General features: G+C 39.5%; 6 protein-coding genes across 6 annotated transcripts; 4 read left to right on the forward strand and 2 right to left on the reverse strand.

Moving 5' to 3' along the window:
• Positions 1-144: 144 nt before the first annotated feature.
• On the forward strand, positions 145-3425 carry ATC70_011182 (uncharacterized protein; the record flags this gene model as incomplete). The annotated part of the gene is made up of 8 exons (XM_064830377.1): positions 145-613; positions 732-1861; positions 1928-2075; positions 2129-2547; positions 2600-2679; positions 2737-2847; positions 2903-2967; positions 3022-3425. 8 exons carry the CDS (start codon positions 145-147, stop codon positions 3423-3425), a joined length of 2826 nt encoding a protein of 941 aa, XP_064682879.1.
• Positions 3426-9009: 5584 nt separating this feature from the next.
• On the reverse strand, positions 9010-9543 carry ADE3_2 (tetrahydrofolate synthase; the record flags this gene model as incomplete). The annotated part of the gene is made up of 1 exon (XM_064830378.1): positions 9010-9543. One exon carries the CDS (start codon positions 9541-9543, stop codon positions 9010-9012), a length of 534 nt encoding a protein of 177 aa, XP_064682880.1.
• A 108-nt stretch (positions 9544-9651) lies between these two features.
• Positions 9652-10759, forward strand: LCB3 (Long-chain base-1-phosphate phosphatase; the record flags this gene model as incomplete). Its single annotated transcript, XM_064830379.1, has 5 exons — positions 9652-9848; positions 9903-10008; positions 10059-10234; positions 10289-10465; positions 10525-10759. The coding sequence occupies 5 exons, from the start codon at positions 9652-9654 to the stop codon at positions 10757-10759; spliced, it is 891 nt and encodes a 296-aa protein (XP_064682881.1).
• A 188-nt stretch (positions 10760-10947) lies between these two features.
• On the forward strand, positions 10948-11569 carry ATC70_011185 (uncharacterized protein; the record flags this gene model as incomplete). The annotated part of the gene is made up of 2 exons (XM_064830380.1): positions 10948-11141; positions 11197-11569. 2 exons carry the CDS (start codon positions 10948-10950, stop codon positions 11567-11569), a joined length of 567 nt encoding a protein of 188 aa, XP_064682882.1.
• A 1063-nt stretch (positions 11570-12632) lies between these two features.
• On the forward strand, positions 12633-14001 carry RPS14B_1 (ribosomal 40S subunit protein S14B; the record flags this gene model as incomplete). The annotated part of the gene is made up of 2 exons (XM_064830381.1): positions 12633-12998; positions 13057-14001. The coding sequence occupies 2 exons, from the start codon at positions 12633-12635 to the stop codon at positions 13999-14001; spliced, it is 1311 nt and encodes a 436-aa protein (XP_064682883.1).
• A 97-nt stretch (positions 14002-14098) lies between these two features.
• On the reverse strand, positions 14099-15200 carry ATC70_011187 (uncharacterized protein; the record flags this gene model as incomplete). The annotated part of the gene is made up of 5 exons (XM_064830382.1): positions 14099-14152; positions 14211-14302; positions 14360-14479; positions 14540-14619; positions 14668-15200. The coding sequence occupies 5 exons, from the start codon at positions 15198-15200 to the stop codon at positions 14099-14101; spliced, it is 879 nt and encodes a 292-aa protein (XP_064682884.1).
• Positions 15201-18909: the final 3709 nt, after the last annotated feature.

An 18909-nucleotide genomic window follows, 5' to 3' on the forward strand; every position in this document is an offset into this window, starting at 1 on the left:
TCGCATTATATTATATTACAGCTACGACTGTATTATATAAAAAAAGGGCTCTTTGGCTGCTCCCTCTCTCTCTCTCTCTCTCTCTCTCTCTCTCTTTTTTTTTTTTTCTACCTTTTTCTTCTTCATTTTTCAAGTATCTTTGAAATGGATTGCGATTGCGGAAAGAATCCATTTCCACCCTTTTATTCAATTGATGAATTTGTATGGTTAACGCCATTTGTTTTCGGTCCCACCTTCTTGCTAATTATCATCATTGCATTGGCTGTACCTCGTTACTGCTACAACATCAGCAAACAATCCACAGCAATTCTGTCTGGCTGGCCAAAACTCATTGCCTTTGCATGCGCCATTGTGTCCATCACATTCTTATTTGACGCTATTGTGCTCGTTACAAGAGCAATTACGGAGAAGTATTGGACATCGAATGTCTTTGCCTACTATATTGCTGTATCATGGATCTCATGGTCAATTAGCATCATTGCGCTCGTCAGTGAAGCTCAATTGAATCACAATCATTGGTATTGGATCCAATACCTGTTCTGGTTTGTAGCGGTTGCTACGGAAACAGTCGTAGGGTGGTATTGGATGATGGGAATCATGAAGCCACTACCAGGTATTGCTGTTTAGGGGGAAAGGGGGACGAGAAAAAAGAGGGGGTGGTGCTGTCGTACGGGGCAAATGGAAAATATAGAAAAAGAAGGCTTACTGTCAAGTATATATTTGTCAACTAGGCACAGTGTTTACCATCTATGATCATTTGTTTTTGGGGATATTCATTTCTCGCTACATAGTGGAATGGTTCATCTTGTTATTGTCAATCGTCTATTTGCTCACACCGAGATCAGCAGTAGCAGATTCATCGCCCTTGCTGGGCTCCACCACGACAATCAACTCGCAACAACACCGTCATTACGGATCCACTACGATCGCCACCACAACCACCATGCTTATAGTGACAGAGAGCCCATTTTCTGGATTTGTAGGAAAAATGAAGAAATTGCTTCCTTTTATCTGGCCACATCATAATTTGAAGTTGCAAATTTATGTCTTGCTCTGTTTCTTTATCATGGGCCTCGGATTTGTAGTCAACCTGCTTGCTCCTCGCCAAATTGGCCGTATCGTTGACAATCTTCGAGAAGGCCAGTTCTCATGGTTACCCATTGTGGCCTACATTGGCTTGAAATTCCTGCAAGGCGGCTCCGGATTGCTGCAGTCAATTCAAAACTGGCTCTGGATTCCCATTGGGCAATACACAACTCGAGAGATTTCTCTCAAGGTGTTTAGCCATTTGCACAGCCTGTCTTTGAGTTTTCATATCAATCGGAAAACCGGTGAAGTCTTGCGCGTGATGGACCGAGGTACCAGCTCTGTGGTCAGCTTGCTCAACCAAATCCTTTTCCAAATCTTCCCCGTTTGGATGAATATTATCCTGGTTACCTTTTTCACAACCTACATGTACGCTCCCTCATTTGGCTTGATTGTTTTTGTCACCATGGTATTGTACATGTATGTTACTATCGCTGTGACCGAATGGCGGACAAAGTACCGCCGTAGCATGATTGAGCTGGACAACAATGCTCGCACAAAGGCTGTGGACTCTCTGCTCAACTTTGAAACCGTAAAGTATTACAATGCCGAGAATTTTGAGTTGGATCGCTACAAGGATGCTATTCTGCAATACCAACAAGCCGATTGGAAGAGCTCTGTGACACTGAATGTGCTAAATCTAGCACAGAATACCATCATCACTGGAGGCTTGCTGTCTGGCTGCTTATTATTTGCCTACCAGGTGTCCAAAAACCAACTGAGCCCAGGTGATTTCGTTGCATTCAACATGTACATGATGCAACTATACACTCCAGTAAGTTACGCATTTGTTTGTTTTGAAAGAGAGGTCATTGTATGAAATTAACGTTTTGTGCTACAGTTGCACTGGTTTGGTACCTACTACAGAATGATTCAGTCCAACTTTATCGACATGGAGAAAATGCTGACCTTGCTGGAAGAGGATCAAACTGTTAAGGATGCTCCCAACGCCAAAGAGTTGCAAGTGACTGAAGGCCATGTTGTGTTTGGTAAGTGTGTAGAGAAATTTAATTAGGAACGTTCAACTGAATTGTCATGACAGATAATGTCACTTTTGCCTATGATGAGCGTCAAACTGCTCTAAACGGTATTTCCTTCTCTATTCCCAAGGGCGCTACCGTGGCTCTTGTGGGCCCATCTGGCGGTGGAAAATCAACCATTCTACGCCTCTTGTTCCGCTTCTACGACCCTCGCTCTGGCGGTATCTCTATTGATGGCCAAGACATTCGCCAAGTTACACAACTATCATTGAGAAAGAACATTGGTGTTGTACCTCAAGATAATGTGCTTTTCAATGAATCGATATACTACAACATTAAATATGGCGATGTGCATGCTGACGACAGTCAAATCAAACGGGCTGCTAAGGCTGCCCAAATCCATCATAGGATTGTGTCTTTTCCTGATGGCTATGACACCAAGGTGGGTGAGCGTGGACTTCGCCTGAGTGGTGGCGAAAAGGTAAGAAAATAACCATACTTCAAGACTTTACTTGTATTCACATTATATATAGCAACGTGTTGCAATTGCTAGAACAATCCTCAAGAACCCTCGCATCTTTCTGCTGGATGAGAGCACAAGTTCCCTTGATACGTGAGTATTTGTTCAGATGACAGAGAGTCGCTCATAACCTGATATGCATGTGTGTAGGACTACGGAGAGACATATCCAACAAGCTTTGGCTGATATGACAAAGGATAGAACGACATTAGTGATAGCTCATCGATTATCTACAATTGTCAATGCAGATTTGATATTGGTGTAAGTAAATGTGTAAATATACGCGTCATTGTACTCATGCGACTATTATGTACAGTGTCAAGGATGGTAAAATTGTCGAACAAGGTAGTCATGAAGAGTTGATAAAGAGAGGCGATGAAGGTAAGTGATTTTGATTGACTGATACTGGAGTTGTCTTACACATGTACTGAATAGGTGGTGTTTACTACGAGATGTGGCAGAAGCAACTGCATGATGACAGTGAGACACATAGCCAAGCAACGCAGCAAGATCAAGACGATAGTGGTAGTTCATTTACTATAGATGATACCAATTCCTCTCCGAAACAAGACGCTCATTCTAAGCAAAATGAACAGATCCATCAGCACCATACTCATACTCACACACATTCTACACGAGCTCTTAATACACAGACGATTGAGATTGAAGGAGGTCAAGAAAAGAAACCCGAAATGACACAAAGGGAAATGGAAATCATTGAATTGGAGGAAGAAGAGGAGGAACCGCATCAGCATACAGGATCTATCGCTATTGAGACTATTGACATCGACTCAGATGATACAGAGGAAGCTACTTCCAGATTGAAAAATAAAAAATAAATGTTTTTATCGCTTTAGACCATCAAAGGCATCAGTAACAAACAGTGCATTTGCCTTAGTATCCCATTTACTGTGATAATAGCATTGATAGTTTGATCTAGATAATAAATTAATCAACACTGAAATGATAAAAGCCTAGGTTTCTTATTTCTTACTAGAGCTGCAGTGAAATCGGGTTAAAATAATTTCACAAAAGAAAATAAAGCCAATAGCAAAATAAAATAGAATTGTGTAAAACGGTTTGAGCTACAACATTTACTGTGAGTGGCAAAAATATTCTAACGTCCCAACATTATTATTATTATGATGGGTACATCAGCGCCACGGCATCAGTTTTATATCTACAGTTATTAACAATGCATCATTTTGAAGCTCGCGTGCATTGTTTCATGATGTAAGCTTGTCAGAACAGTTTTGACACATTTGATTAATGGAAACAAAACTCTGAGCAACATGACTATTTCGATGAAGATCATAGCAGAAACCAGCGTTAGACCAAATCAGTACTTATAGAAGTTAACCTCTCGTTAATACAATAAAAAGACTTGCACATAAGCTTCTGGTAAAAGCATCTGTTGTTAAGCTGTCATCAAGGAAAGACGTTGCCAATAATGGCATTTCCTTTGTTTTGCTTCCAGTATCTAGGAAATGCCATTATTGGCAACATCCATGCGCCACTTCTGTATTGCATTTGGTTAGTTCTTGAATGATACATTGTGCCTGAGGTATGAAATGTTGTATTCACACATCTAACTGTTCCTGAATCACAAGATCGTAGATTGAATTCAGTAATAAACTATGCACATATGGAGCATATGTAAATAAACTGTATCAACATGTAAACGATAACCATGATATTCACATAAGCTAAGTTTCAGTAAGCTATTCTCTATATGTCAAAAGATAGCAGATAAGGAATGTAAGTAATTAACGTTGCCAAGAGCAACTAAAGATATTTAGACTGATCATCTATATCTGAAATAATTACCATTTAGCATAAGTGAGGATTGACACTAAAACTTAGCATGAGAACACCATTCTAGACGGGTGTGTAAGCAATCCATAAATCATACATATAAATAGCAGTAGACATTCATTCTTCCCTCTCCTCTTCATCTGATTTTACTAAAATAAACTTATATCCATTCTCACGTACTTTCAGATTTACAACATGAAATACTGTCCGTAATGTTAGCTGAATTAATGTAAAATACCTTTTTTAAGTCAATGTTAGTGCTGTGTTTATTCGATCGACGATTTATGTATGGCTATTTCAACTTGATAATTAGCATTATTGTATGGTGCCACTTCTATAAGATGTCCAGTTGCTATAGAATTGATGCTTTTCTATCATGAAAATATACTAATTATCGATTTGTCAGATATTTGCTTGTATTTTTCCATTGTTCAATGAAATTACTAAAATATCTAGGCAAACTACTTTTATAAATGCTTCAAACTTCTGTGATTTTTGAACTATAACGACCAGCACCGTATTTTGTTTACTTTTAAAGATATAAGATAAAGGTTTGCCCTTTTCAAAAAACGTTGAAACGTTTTTTTTTTCCTTTTTCACGGTACTTTTATATATTCAGAACTTGATATGAGGTAAAAGATAGTACGCATGAAAGTGAAACACTTTGGATCTCAATGATAAACAACAACACATGTTTGACGGAGCAGTTGATCCTGAAAAGAATTGGTATTTTGTGTACTGCTCTATATAACTTTCCCCGTAAAAGAATTCAAAGAACACCTTCACATGAGAGTAATTAGCGGGCGCTAGATCAAACGATGGCATCTTATATAACCTTCTTTAGCTAAACAAAGATTCAAAATGTATCTATTTCGATACCCTTTTATTACAAACACAAAATTATAATAAATGACAAATCAATAGGAAATCAACTAGTTATAACCCTTTGCTACTTCAACCTCTCAGCCAATCAGATTACTTGGAAACTCCGCTGACCTAAAAAAAATTTGCGAGGGTTTCCCCCTGTTTTGATGTGAGGCAAAATTTTAAGCGCCGCTATATATAGCAATATAGCTACTGCTATCATCAAATTTCCCTCAGGTGCTAGAGCATGCCTTACTTGCACCACCTAGCTTTAGATTCTGGCGTTGAGACTCTCAATCATCACTAAAGTAAGTAGTGATAACCAAGTGGAGGCGGCCTATCTACCTCCTAGCCTCGGATAAAGTCTTGTTGAGCTTCAGGGATAGGCACATCCACACAACGTAAAAAAGGTATGCTTCAAAGAAACATAAAAATAATAAAAGAAAAGAACATACTACTATAAGAGCGTAGCAGTATATAGGCAAAAAAGAGACACTCGCACGAAGCGAGTCAAAGAAAAGCATAACAAACACAACATCAAAGATGTTCGAAAAAGCTCGTTGCTATTGCAAGAAAAACGCATACATAAGCAACGCGCATGGTAGTAATAGTCGAATGTAAAGCAACATGATGGCACAAATACGCACAACTGCAAAAGCAACAGTGGTATTATAAGTTTACGATACAACAAAATGACTAATATTGATTCATGTAAAGCTACAGAGGAAACACTACCAATAAAAGAAAAAGAAGAAGAAAAAAGCGCAACAAGGCAAACATCACGAATGCATTATCACGAGAAAGGAAGCAATAATATAAGCGTTCAAAGAAGTTTTATATCATTGCGACCAGAAGAAAGAAGCTACTTACCACTTACCACAGCCACAGATAGACCATACGAGTATAGGATATCACTGGAGACAGACCAGATAACAAGCATGCACCAAACACAATAGACCAAGAAAGACCAGATTAGCGGGAGCAGCAGCAGCAACACCAGCACCATAGAAAAACTAAAGAACGAACGCCATCAGCAGAGAGCAGACAAAGACCAAAGAAGTTACTTACCACTTATCACCACCACAGATAGATCAGATATTACGCAATCACCGGATATAAACCAGAGAACGAGCATGCACCAAAGACCGTAGACCAGGAAAGACTAGATTAGCAGCTGCAGCAATACCAGCACCATAGAAAAACCGAAGAATGAACGACACCAGAGACCACACAAAGACCAAAGAAGCAACCAGCAGACATAATAAACCAAAGAAGCAGACAGCAGAGATAGCAGAGAAGTAATGGCAGCAGCATCCACGTCAAACAGGCAAAAAAAAATTACTGAAACCTAATAAACAAATTCAATTAGTGATAATTTTACGTCTTCTAGTGCTCGTTATCGAATGGTACCTAATGTATTCCACTTGAAAGAAGCAGTATCAAGTCTTTCTAACAGTACAATACAGCGTTATCAGAAGCTAGAATGGTATTATCAATCAAACGGTTTCCAAAACCACCATGGTTTGATACTAAACGCGTTTTGCAAAAAGGGGAAAAATGAGAGGGCGCTCTATCCGACGTCACAGCCAATGGATTTTCTCTCAGTCTTTTGCTGTGACAGTCGTATTTGCGGCCATTTAATTTGAATTTGTGTAGTGAGTGTTTTCGTGTTCAAACTTGACTTGATCTGACATCTTTTAAACGTTTTTGCCAAATTTGACTATGAAAACGGTCGTTGTCGTACCCAACTTTCTAATAAATTTCTAGAGGACTAAAGAAACCGCATCGAATGGTGCTGATTACATGCAGCTTTCAGACCGAAAATAATGAGCAGTTTGCAAAAATATGAAAACAGGTTTTCTGTGAATAAGTCAAAATCTAGCATATACAAGTCTCATAGAAAGAGTTTCGAGTGTTGCATTACATCTTTACAATCAATTTGATCCTATATGTATTATAGAAAAAGTCGTCATTTTTGGGGGTGAAAAACGCAATCGTTTGATTCTTAACAATTTTCCCTTACTAGTACACAGGAAAAAAATGAGGATATTCATGGACTTGCGATTACCCAAAAAAATTTGAGATAAAGCATCAGTAAGTAGAGCGTGGACAAGGAGAGATGTTTGGCCCTATTCCAAACGTCCACAATGCCTTGTAGCATGAGTTATTCGTGCTTCAAAATGACTAAATTTGGGCAGAATTTGACCAAAAATAAGACGTAGTCGGTTGTGTTGATAATAACGTAAATATATTAAAGCTCTCTCTGATATCTCTGATGTTCGACATTATATGGAACTCAATGCCTAAGTGATCGACGCTTGTATTCTAATTCTGAGGTTCAGGTTGCTGAGGATATAGATCATCTCTGAGAGGCAAATGTATTATTATACAGCGTATAATACATGAGAAGATTTGAGAACGAGCAGAGATGCCTAGTAGTAGATTGAGATTTCTTTATTCAAGCAATACAATGAAACATGAGTGGTGCCTTCAAATGGCTAATTTATATCCTCCTGGTTTCTAGAGTGTGGTAGTCTATGACCTTTCGTCCCTGAAAGTGGGTTTCAATTCTGACAAATGTTCTTGCGTCAAAACTACTAGGAAGAACATTCTATACTGGATAATCTCTGTTGTCTGTTCCTGATTGGTGGTCTATGAGTTTTGCGCAGCACATCCTTGTTAACTGATTCAACAAGAGTGATCAACAGCTCGTTATAAACAAGCACCATTCATTATCGTAGGTTACGTTCACACTCTCCTTAGGCTATTCTAACTTGGTAGCAACATAAATATATGGATATAATACTAATTATGAGGGATTATTTCGAGCTTTGCAAGCCATTTTCACTACAATTGGCTTTAATGTACCATTTCCAAATTGGATCTAAAAGCAAAAAAGTACTCAGCTCAAGCACGAATCCCATCATCGTAAAATTTGACATGAAATTGGACTTAGCTATGGGTGCAGTTATGGCATCATGTCCAGAATAATAGATTGGGTCTATTATCCTGTCGCCTAGATGGTCCCATTTAATAACTTATCCTTACATCAATTCCCTTAGTTCAAATTCTATATAAACCCTCTTATTTCCATTATAATAAACAATATTCTTTACTTTGTCAATTTCACACTGTTTTCTCTAATAGATCGAAATTCTCGTGGCTATTTTGGGTTACCGAGTATGAGCTTTTTTGAGTCATAAACATATGTCTTGCTGGTAATTAGTAGCTTTTATTACTATAAACTAGTTAGTAATGATTTTCATTTGTTTTTCAAGACTTTACATACCTCAAAATATCCTTCGAATCCTTGCACTTCGTGGTTGATAGACCAGCATAGTAGATTGCCACTAAACAATTGACTAAAGCTGCTAACCACACGGTAATCGGCGTCATTCTGAAACCCATAATCCATTCAAATGTAAACAACAGATGTTCTCATTGAAAAGCATTCATCTGTAGTGCCGCACTGCGGCCTTGTTTGGCAATCATACACATGCTGATGTTTGTGCTCAGTGGGTGATCCAGTTGCTGTCTAATTCAAAAGCACTTTGATCAAACTGCTACGCAAGTAGTGAAGGTTGATGCTGGAGTGTGCTGTTGTTTATTCTTGTCGTGTCAAAAAGCGCTTAAAATATCTACTTATATCAATGCGGATAGAAGGAAGCACTATGTCTTAATTGGTTGTTTTCTGTAATATTACTCTTCTTAAAACTTGCATGGTTTCGTGATTACGCAACGCGACTAGAATCGAAAAGGGAGAACAGGCCAGAGAACAACAGCTTCTTGGTTATCGTAGTTTCTACAGCTATCCAGATATGCAGAATTCAGCATTTCTTCTTGAATTCGGTTCTTTTCGTGCGTTGATCTTGGCTGCGTTAAGACAAGGCTTGTCGTTGGTGCTTCCACGCCGCCGCTGCAGAGCACTGTTGATTCATCGTACTGCCAACCTTGCATGCCCTCCATGTCGTCCTTTTCTCGACTGATTCGCTCTAGCTCCTTTTCTTTCTGATATGCTTCTGAAAATTGAAAGATTTCTATTGCTTCTTTTGACGGTTGGTGCTCCTCTTCCTCCTCTTCCCCCTCTTCCTCCTCTTCTGGAGAGTAGTGCTCATCCTCTGGCTGGTCGTGCTTCTGTAATTCATCGGTTTCGTATTGGTAATAATCGTATGCATTTTGTTGATAGTATTGTTGCTGTTGAAGCATATTCTGCCAATAAGCTTTTTGTTCTGGCCCAAAGTGCTGTGCATGGAAATCACTAAATGCTAAACGATTCATAATGATGGATGGGAGGGAAAGTGAAAATGCGCATCCAAAAAGTAACAATCCCCAGAAACGCCACGGATATTGAAATCGCCTCTCTTTCACATTTTATTTATCATCGTCATGTCAATATATCCAACTCGCATAGAATCAACATTGAAGGGTCATAAAGGGCCCATCAACGACGTATGTTACAATAAAACGGGCCAGTACTGCTTGTCAGCGGGAAGAGACAGATCAATTAGACTTTGGAATCCATCTACGGGTATGCTGCTGCATACTTACAATGGACATGGACGCGACGTCTTGGGTATAGCAGTGTAAGTTGCATATTCTCTTCATGGTTATTATACTCGAGCACTAAACGCAAATAGATCATCTGACAATGGCAAGATAGCCAGTGGAGGGGTGGATAGATCAGTGCTGTTGTGGGATGTGGGTTCTGGTGAAATCATGCGCAGATACACGGCGCATTGGGAGGTACGGACAAGCTGCAGCACACATCATACGCTTGTACTGATATTCTGTAGCGTGTAAATTCAGTAGCATTCAACAACGAATCAACAGTGCTTGTGAGTGGATCGTTTGATGCAACCATTCGATTATGGGATTTACGGTCCTCCAACTTTCAGCCCATTCAAGTCATAGAGGATTGCAAAGATAGCGTCATGTCAGTAGATGTACAAGGGGTCGAGATCATAGCAGGGTAAGCTCTGTATGAGGCTACAGCTGGAGTTGCGTGCTTATACTTTGTTGGCAGTTGCGCAGATGGCAAATTAAGGACATACGATTTGAGAGCAGGCGATTTGAAGGAGGACTATATTGGACCTGCCATTACATCAGCAAGATTATCAAAAGACAAAAACTGCATACTAGTCAGCACCCTGGATGACACAATGCGACTGATGGATAAAAGCAATGGCAGATTATTAAACGAGTAAGCAAGATGCAGTTTCATCGTAAGTGCAGAAAGTTTAATACTCCATGTAAAACCAGGTTCAAGGGCCACAAGCACAAGGAATACAAGATTGATTCGATACTGTCCAACACTGACGCCTATGCTATTACTGGATCAGAAGATGGTAAAATTTACATTTACGATGTGCTGGAGGGAAACACGGTGCAAGTGCTTGAAGGACATCAAGGCGTCGCCACGACATTGGATTATCATCCGGAGAATATAAACATGTTGTCAGCTGGATCTGATGGTTTAATTCACATTTGGGGTTAAATTTGTTACGCTTGTCAACGTTGCAAGTAGCATTTAACATCAAACATGTGTAACTCACTGTTTACAATTTTAACGTTTTATATATATATATATATATATATAAAGATATAATGATTTTGGGCGTATAAATAATGCTGCTGTTGTATCCATTTTGCTTTTATTTTTTTTTTTCGCTCTCTCATTTCACAATGTATTCAACTCTTCAATATCATCATTCAAGCGCTTGGTTAATCCAACAGCAGCAATTTTACAACTTTCCACATTACGATCATTCACACCAACAGCCTCAATTACCGCTAGACAGCTTGAGTTTGAAGCATAAAGAGGTTGTCTTGTACAAGACTGAATTCTGCAGAAACTGGACTGAGTTGGGTCATTGTCGGTACGTGTGCAGTGTTTGATCTGTAGTAGTCCCTCCTCTCATCACTTAACTGTAGCTATGGTAAGAAATGCCGCTATGCACATGGTGAATCAGAATTACGTACGGTACCCAGACACACACGATACAAAACACAAATTTGTCGTGCCTATCATACGGATGGCTCTTGCCCATACGGTATTCGATGCACCTTTGTTCACGATGCTACCGACAACGATATGAGCAGCATCAGTAGCCACGGCAGTAGTAGCAGTGGTAGCAATCATGGTAATGACGCAAGTCTACTGTTTGACGCCTCATCCTCCTTTTTGTCGCTTCAGAACAATCCCCACAAACAGTGTCTCATCATGAAACAGCAACAATACAAACAACAACAACCTATTGAAACAATGCACTGCTACTATAGACCTCAAGGAGCCCTGTGGATGTAACACACCCACCTAAATGCCAGCTGTAAATCTGATCACATCATTTGTATAGCTTGCATACAGCTTATTTTATTGTTTTCCTTATTATATGTAATAATACATGCTATTTATTCTATCTTTTTCTCTCTTGTTAAACACTCTGTTTCGCCATAATAAACCTTCTTTATTTCTTTGCTTGTATATACTGTATATTTGTCACACCATCATCTTAAGTGTCTCATCTGTCATTTAACAAACAAAATGGCGGGGAAAATCAAATAGGCTTAATCCGGGCCATCTTTTTCTTGGATATCCAGATAGAAAGAACCCTGTATTGGACCCCATTCTTCTGCTTGGTTCAATAGGATGCATCATGGAACTTGCCATTTCACATATCTCTATAATATATGCTTGAATAAAAAAAAAGTAGCCTTTTGTCATACATAAACAGCAATGCAAGCGTATATCTGATTCTTTGTTTTTCTCACTCTCGCGTTGCTACAGCTAAAATATCTCGGGAGCATGAGGTGGATGACCCTTAGATTTTCTGCCAATGGCTGTTTGAGGTGGATACTATAGGAATGGGATTACATAAGCCATGTTTTAATCGTTTATGCTCAGTCTTTTAGTGCTTCTCTATGGCAATCAATGGCAACATGCTGTTGGGTTCTATTTGTTTGCTATTACAGGCCTATATCAATGTTCAAGCTCAAAGACGCTGCCAAGTTTCTGTCAAATGTCAACAATCGAATCAATGAGGTTCCCCGCATAATGTGTACATTTGAAGCGGGTAATCAGGGCATCATCCTCACTTACTACAAGTTGCGATTACCATGAGAGCGTTGATTGAGTGAGAGCACATTTTTGCGTAATCAAACAAATAGTTGGAAAACTCTGTCCAGACATGCAAGGGTAAAACCATTTTGCCTGACGAGTCCCGTCTTATTCAGAAGCATGAATTCATCATCCAACAAATGTCTGCGGTCATCTAAACAATGGCATCATTGCATATAAATAGACCCTTTTTTTTTTATGTAAAACCTCAAGGAAGTTTTTCTTTTTACACATAAATACATACACTTATCCAATGTCTGGGCAACAACACGCCGGAAAAATTACAAAAATCATCAATGGCCGCCTACTGCGCAATCACGAAATCGTAGAAAACTCGTATCTCTATATCCAAGATGGCAGGATTATCGATGCTTTTCATTCATTCTTTGACCAACAGCGAGAACCTGACCACATCATTGATGCAAAGGGTGCCATCATCTCGCCTGGTTTCATCGACCTTCAGATCAATGGCGCATTTGGTATCGATTTCTCTGACTATGAAGGCAGCCAAGAAAAGCTGGCTAAAGATATTGCTGTTGTCGCCAATGGATTGTTACAAAATGGATGTACCGCCTTTTGTCCAACTGTAGTTACCTCTGCTCCTGAGGTCTATTCCAAGGTAATCTATTGATACAATCTCGAGATGTGTATTGGCTTGATATTAATTATGTACCTAGGTTTTGCCATTATTAAGACATCGCTCTGGAAATGCTAAAACAGGGGCTGAGATTTTGGGCGCTCACTGCGAAGGACCCTTCATTTCGACAGAGAAAAAGGGTGCACATGATCAAACTGTCATTCAAGATGCAAGGGACGGCATTGCGTCTCTGGATAGAGCCTATGGTCCCGAGTTACTGAAGGGCGGAGAAACGGTGCGCATTATGACAGTGGCTCCTGAATTAGATGGCATGTTGGACGTCATTCCTCAACTGATTGATCGCAACATTACTGTATCTATCGGCCATTCTGCTGCTACCATCGATCAAGCAGAAGCTGGTGTTGCTGCTGGTGCTACTTTTATGACTCATTTGTTCAATGCTATGCGACCATTCCATCAAAGAGATCCAGGCATGGTGGGTATTCTAGGTGCTAGTGATCTGCCTGAGCCCAAGCAGCCCGAGCGTCACCCTTTGCCTTCGTCCACCTCTCCTGACGGCAACAAACCTGATCCTCGTCCATTCTACGGTATTATTTGCGATGGCGTCCATGTTCACCCTAATTCAGTCCGTATCGCCTATTACTCTCATCCACGCGGCTGTGTTTTAGTAACAGACGCATTGAGTGCAGCAGGGCTACCTCGAGGTATCTATCAATTAGGTGGCCGCGATGTTGAAGTGCGCGGTGTCAGTGGCGCGTACGTCAAGGGCACAAATACCTTGGCTGGGAGTACCGTTACCATTGATCATTGTGTACGTAACTTTAAAGAGTTTACAAGATGCACGGCGGTCGAGGCATTAGAGGCAGCTACTTTGCATCCAGCTCAGGCACTAGGCATTCAAGCAACAAAGGGCACATTGAACCCTGGCAGCGATGCGGATCTGGTTTTTTTGGATGATGATTTGCATATCCAAAAAGTGTTTGTTCGTGGTGAAGAGGTTGAACTGAAAGAAAGACATGTTTAATAAAGAGAGTATAAACATGAATGATAGAAACGAGATGCAATTTATATGTGTTTGTATGTTACTTGGTGTGCGTAATGGTGTCTGTGAGAGCTGCAATTTACATGCATTCTGTTTTGGTTAAAGCTAAAAGACGTCGATCTGTATAACCCGACTAATTGGATGAAAAACGTCAGCTTAGATCATCGACATCGTATAACCTGCACGCTTACGCTCAATAAATCCTGTTCACGAGGCACTCTCATTTGAAGCATAGTATTTCCCTTCATACTTTGCTTCAAGATGCGTCTTAGAGACTCGTCTCCTAAACACACACACTCACTATTTAATGATCCATCACAGCATGTAAAACACCACTTACGATTCAACAAGCATTTCCATAATCCATCAAATCCTTTGTATTGAAGCACCATACCAGTGATGGCTGCATCTTGGTAAGAGAGTCTCAACCAAGCGATCATAGGTTCAATGGTGGCATCCTCTATTATGAACGCTGTATGAATATCATCCTTAAGCGGCCCCTCTCACTTCTTCTACTTACGGGCTAATTGAAAATACAATACACGATTAAATGTTAAATGGGTGACCTCGACAATAACACCAGCTTGAGGGGAAGGTACGCTAAACACCCGTCAATATCAATAGATCGTAATCAAACCAACACATTACCTGTTAGCGGGCGTATCAGTAGTAGGTGTAGCCGAGGTAGCTGAGGTTTCTGTCGTTTCTGGTTGTGTAGAGGGTGGTGAGGTGATTTTTTTACCAACTCTTTTCGTTTTCACGGGTTTTGCTGCCGCAGTAGATGATTGTTCCTTTGGTAACTCTCGTGGTGTCTCCTCATTCACGCCGCTTGATTGTTCTTGCTGACTTGAATCTACATTAGTGTTTGTTGCTTGTTGAGGTGATGGGGATGGAGAGGGAGGTACACTCAGGTATTGTTGATCTTCGGTAACAGCAGCTAATGTAGCAGCCATCAGTACAGCCTCCTGCTGTTGTTGATCACGAGTAGGGTATTCAGAATACTGCAAATGTAGCTGCTGTTGTGCCTGCAATTGTGCCTGTTGCTGTTGTTGTTGTTGTTGTTGTTGCTGTTGTTGTATCTGACTATTCACAAGCGCATTCATGCCTTCAATCAATTTGCGAACTTCAGCTAAATCATTTGCTGCTGCTTCTGAAGCTCTGTCCATCACAAGGTAATTCATAGTAAAAGACGGGTTTTTCAAATCGAAATGGGAAAGGAAAAAGGGAAAAAATTACAGTCCTTGGATACGGGACGACAATTAAGCAGCTTTAAATCGGAAGAAGCGTTCTTTAATAGCAATAGTTTGAGACAGTGTGTGCTTGATTGTATGATTTACTAAAATCTCGAAGAAATCGCGCATAAAAATGCAAGTTTAGTTAGTTTTTTGCGTAAACCAGACTAGAATTCACACTGGAGGAGATGCTAGTTTGAGTAGGGCACAGCTTCACATTTCGCATTGGGATCCGCAATGGATGATGGATTTGCAACAAATATATTTCACATTTGTAAAATTTTGCAGCATAATCAAGATAACAGATCCAATCTAAGCTATAATACCTTTCAATTTTCAGTGCCCCTCTTTCATTAGCTTCATAAAGATGAATTGTCTGTTAGCAGAAAAGCATTAACACTGCCAAATTTGATTGAATCTCCGAAGAAGTTTACTCGAGCAAGATTGGCCCAACCTGGTCAATCTCAAGCCAGTTTGATCTATTTTGCCAGATTCGACTATATAAAACCTGATAATCATCTCATCCTCCCTTATGCTTTTATGAAGGGCTTCTCAAGGCCTATCAAATGGTGCTATTTATAACAGACTTTTTGAACAGGCATATTGAGCAATAATTGAAAATAGGAAATGAGGTTTTTGGCGAAAATGTCGAGATTTTGCATATGAAAATTTTAAAAATAAGGTTTTAGGGGTTGCTTTGCATCAGGAGAATCATTTTGATTTAATATATGCTATAGCAAAAGTCTTCATTTTCGAGGTGAAAAACGCAATCGTTTGATTTTTGATAAAATTCATGAGGTATTCCTCATGGTTTTTGGTCGATTTTCGACAATTTCAAAAAAGTGGCGCAAAGGTGTCAGAAAGCAAGTGCTAGATGAAAGCAATTAGGTGGTGCTATTCTGACGGTTTAAAACGGCTTCTAACACAAAAAAATCACAGCTCAAATGCACCCAGATTTTGCTATGCTTTTTGTATTTTGAATAGATGAAGGTACTGCAAGTATACTGTCAGCCTACTTATTATGAATTGTTTCCATTAATACATACGAATGCCTGTGCTTCGGATGGCTCTCTACCTTCGCTTCGCTTCGGCGAGAACCAACTTGCGCTGCCAATTGCCCTTGCGTATCATATCAAAATACTGCTACCTTCATTTTGACCCTCCACTTACACATGAAAACCTTTCATATTATCTGTGGATCTGATTCTTATGTGATGCTCTACATCCATATACACGTGGCTACTTCATATACGGGCAAGCAGCATACTGGTACTTCCCTTTTTTAGTCCTTAGTGTCCCTGATACAGCAAAATCTGAGTGTATTTGGGTTGCGTTTTCTTGCGTTAAGGCCGTTTTGAACTGTCAGAATAGCACCAAACAATTGCTCTCGTCTAGCAGTTACTTTCTGACATCCTTGCTCAACTTTTTGGGAATCAAAAAAACATAGCCAAAAATCGGCCAAAAAGCATGAGGTACCCCTCATGATTTTCACCAAAAATCAAACGATCGCTTTTTTCACCTTGAAAATGAAGACTTTTACTATGACGTATACTGGATCAAAATGTTTCTATCGATCCGAAGCAACCTCTGAAACCATTTTTGTGATGTTTTCATATTCAAAATCTGGACATTTTCGCTAGAAACCTCATTTCGTATTCTACTAAATTTTTTGATAGTTTTATTCAAAACACCTATTACAGTTAGCACCATTGGAATCGCCTTGAAAAGTATTTCAAGAATGTATTAGGAAGCGTAGGGTGATCATCACAATTTATATAGTCGGATATCACAAAACAGATTAAAGAAGTCGAAAAGAGACAAAATCTGTCCAATCTTGAACATAAAAAAAACAATCTGAGTTTAAATTAATTTTGACAGGCTTCGCTGCTGGCTGACCCAAATCCCTTTCTGATGGTGACAATGATGATTGCGATGCTGATTAAATGGGGAAAATGGATTTGAAAGGACAATTAATTAGCCTGAATACTTTTTTTAGGGTGCTTCTCGTCATAAAGGCGTATTTTGCAATGACATTATCTCAAAAAAGTCGTTGTAGATCGGCTAGTTACATATATAAGAGTAATTTGTCCATAATCAAAGATCTCCTGACAAATGGTAGTTGATAACTGTTGCTGCAATAAGTATAGTTCTACCTTGCTGATCAAACTATAAATGATGTTTTATTCAACATGAAATGGCATGATGGAAACTGATTTGTGTGAGTCACGGTATGCGTGAGAGGTACCAACGGGGACTTATTTGAAAGACATATTACAGGAGTAAGAGACCTGATTTTTTACGCAGGATCAAGTTAAGGCAATATAGTCTTTTGGTCAGTGATAGCGATGGAGAATACGGGGTTATCAAGCTTATAGCCCATTGTATAACAGTAACGCTCAAAAGATAGCATTGGACCAGGAGTTTGTGTGTTCAAAGGGGTATAAAATACCCATCAGAGCGCAGCTCTGGATAGAAAATTAAGATTAGATTCACTTTAGGCCATTTTGTGTGATATATGTTCACACGGCCTCTATATTCCACTAAATCAAAACATTCGAATCGAATGGCCTACGTGTATGGCATTTGGATAGGAAATATGCCTTCGGTAAGCGATCGATTCGCCTTGTTGAAAGTGATAAAGATGTTGCTGCTGTCTTTTTAACCATGCATTGCAATCTCAAACTTAACGGAGCTCAGATTGACTCGAATGTGTACAAAGGAATCAAGTATAGAAACAGAATATTTTTGATCACAAAAGGGATAATCTTTTATCTACATATAGATTAGAGGCGTGAATTCCCGGTTATCATATCAGTTCTTGATGGCATATACAGGTTTATCAGTAATAAGCTTTACTTTTACTATTCATCCGCGCTACATTTTGTCACGCATTTCATTCATTTAAGAAGGGTATAACGTAGTGAGCATATCTACATTGCCAATTTGAGTAATAGGAAGCATATGGACAAAGTATACACATTTGGAGCCGATCTAACGGAGGAAGAAATCAGCATTTTTGCTCTCAAACATTGGCGTATGACTATGAAGCTCGGGCTCCTTTAATATATATGTTTGCTTCACCCCATACATTGCCTGTACTCCCCAACATGTCAGATGCTGAACTGTAGAAGCTAAGAGGATGGTTGAGGGGCACTCACACACACACACATAGAATACACACTACAGCAAAACGGCGACTCAATCATCAACAAACCAAAATGGGGATCTCCTGTACCACCCTCCATTATTCGCCTTGTACGCTTTAAAGCAATATAAAGTTAAAGAAGTAGCTTGAAAGAAGTACGTTTTCATTGTTTTTGCTTCTGAAACTTCAAAATTTCGAGCCTTCGCTTTACTTTTTTATGCTGCTAATCTCTACTATCTAGACTGACTCATCCGTACAACATTAGCGGGGGAATCAGCCTACAATCTCTTTTTTTTTGGAATCAATGTGTAGATGTAAATGTTGCTAACCTCAGACCACCACATCAAAAACAGAGAGTAGAAGAGGGAACTAATAAACACATGACGGTCTAGGTCTACTCTCCGGTAGATCTATATAAATAAGAGCATTTTCTTTGCTGGTTTCTTTCTTTTTCTCATCTCTCTACTCAAATCTAGACACATTTAACTGGTTTGCATATCAACTTACATCCCA

The sequence above is a fragment of the Mucor velutinosus genome, assembly GCF_035048745.1.
Source record: "Mucor velutinosus strain NIH1002 chromosome Unknown tig00001564, whole genome shotgun sequence".
NCBI lineage: Eukaryota > Fungi > Mucoromycota > Mucoromycetes > Mucorales > Mucoraceae > Mucor > Mucor velutinosus.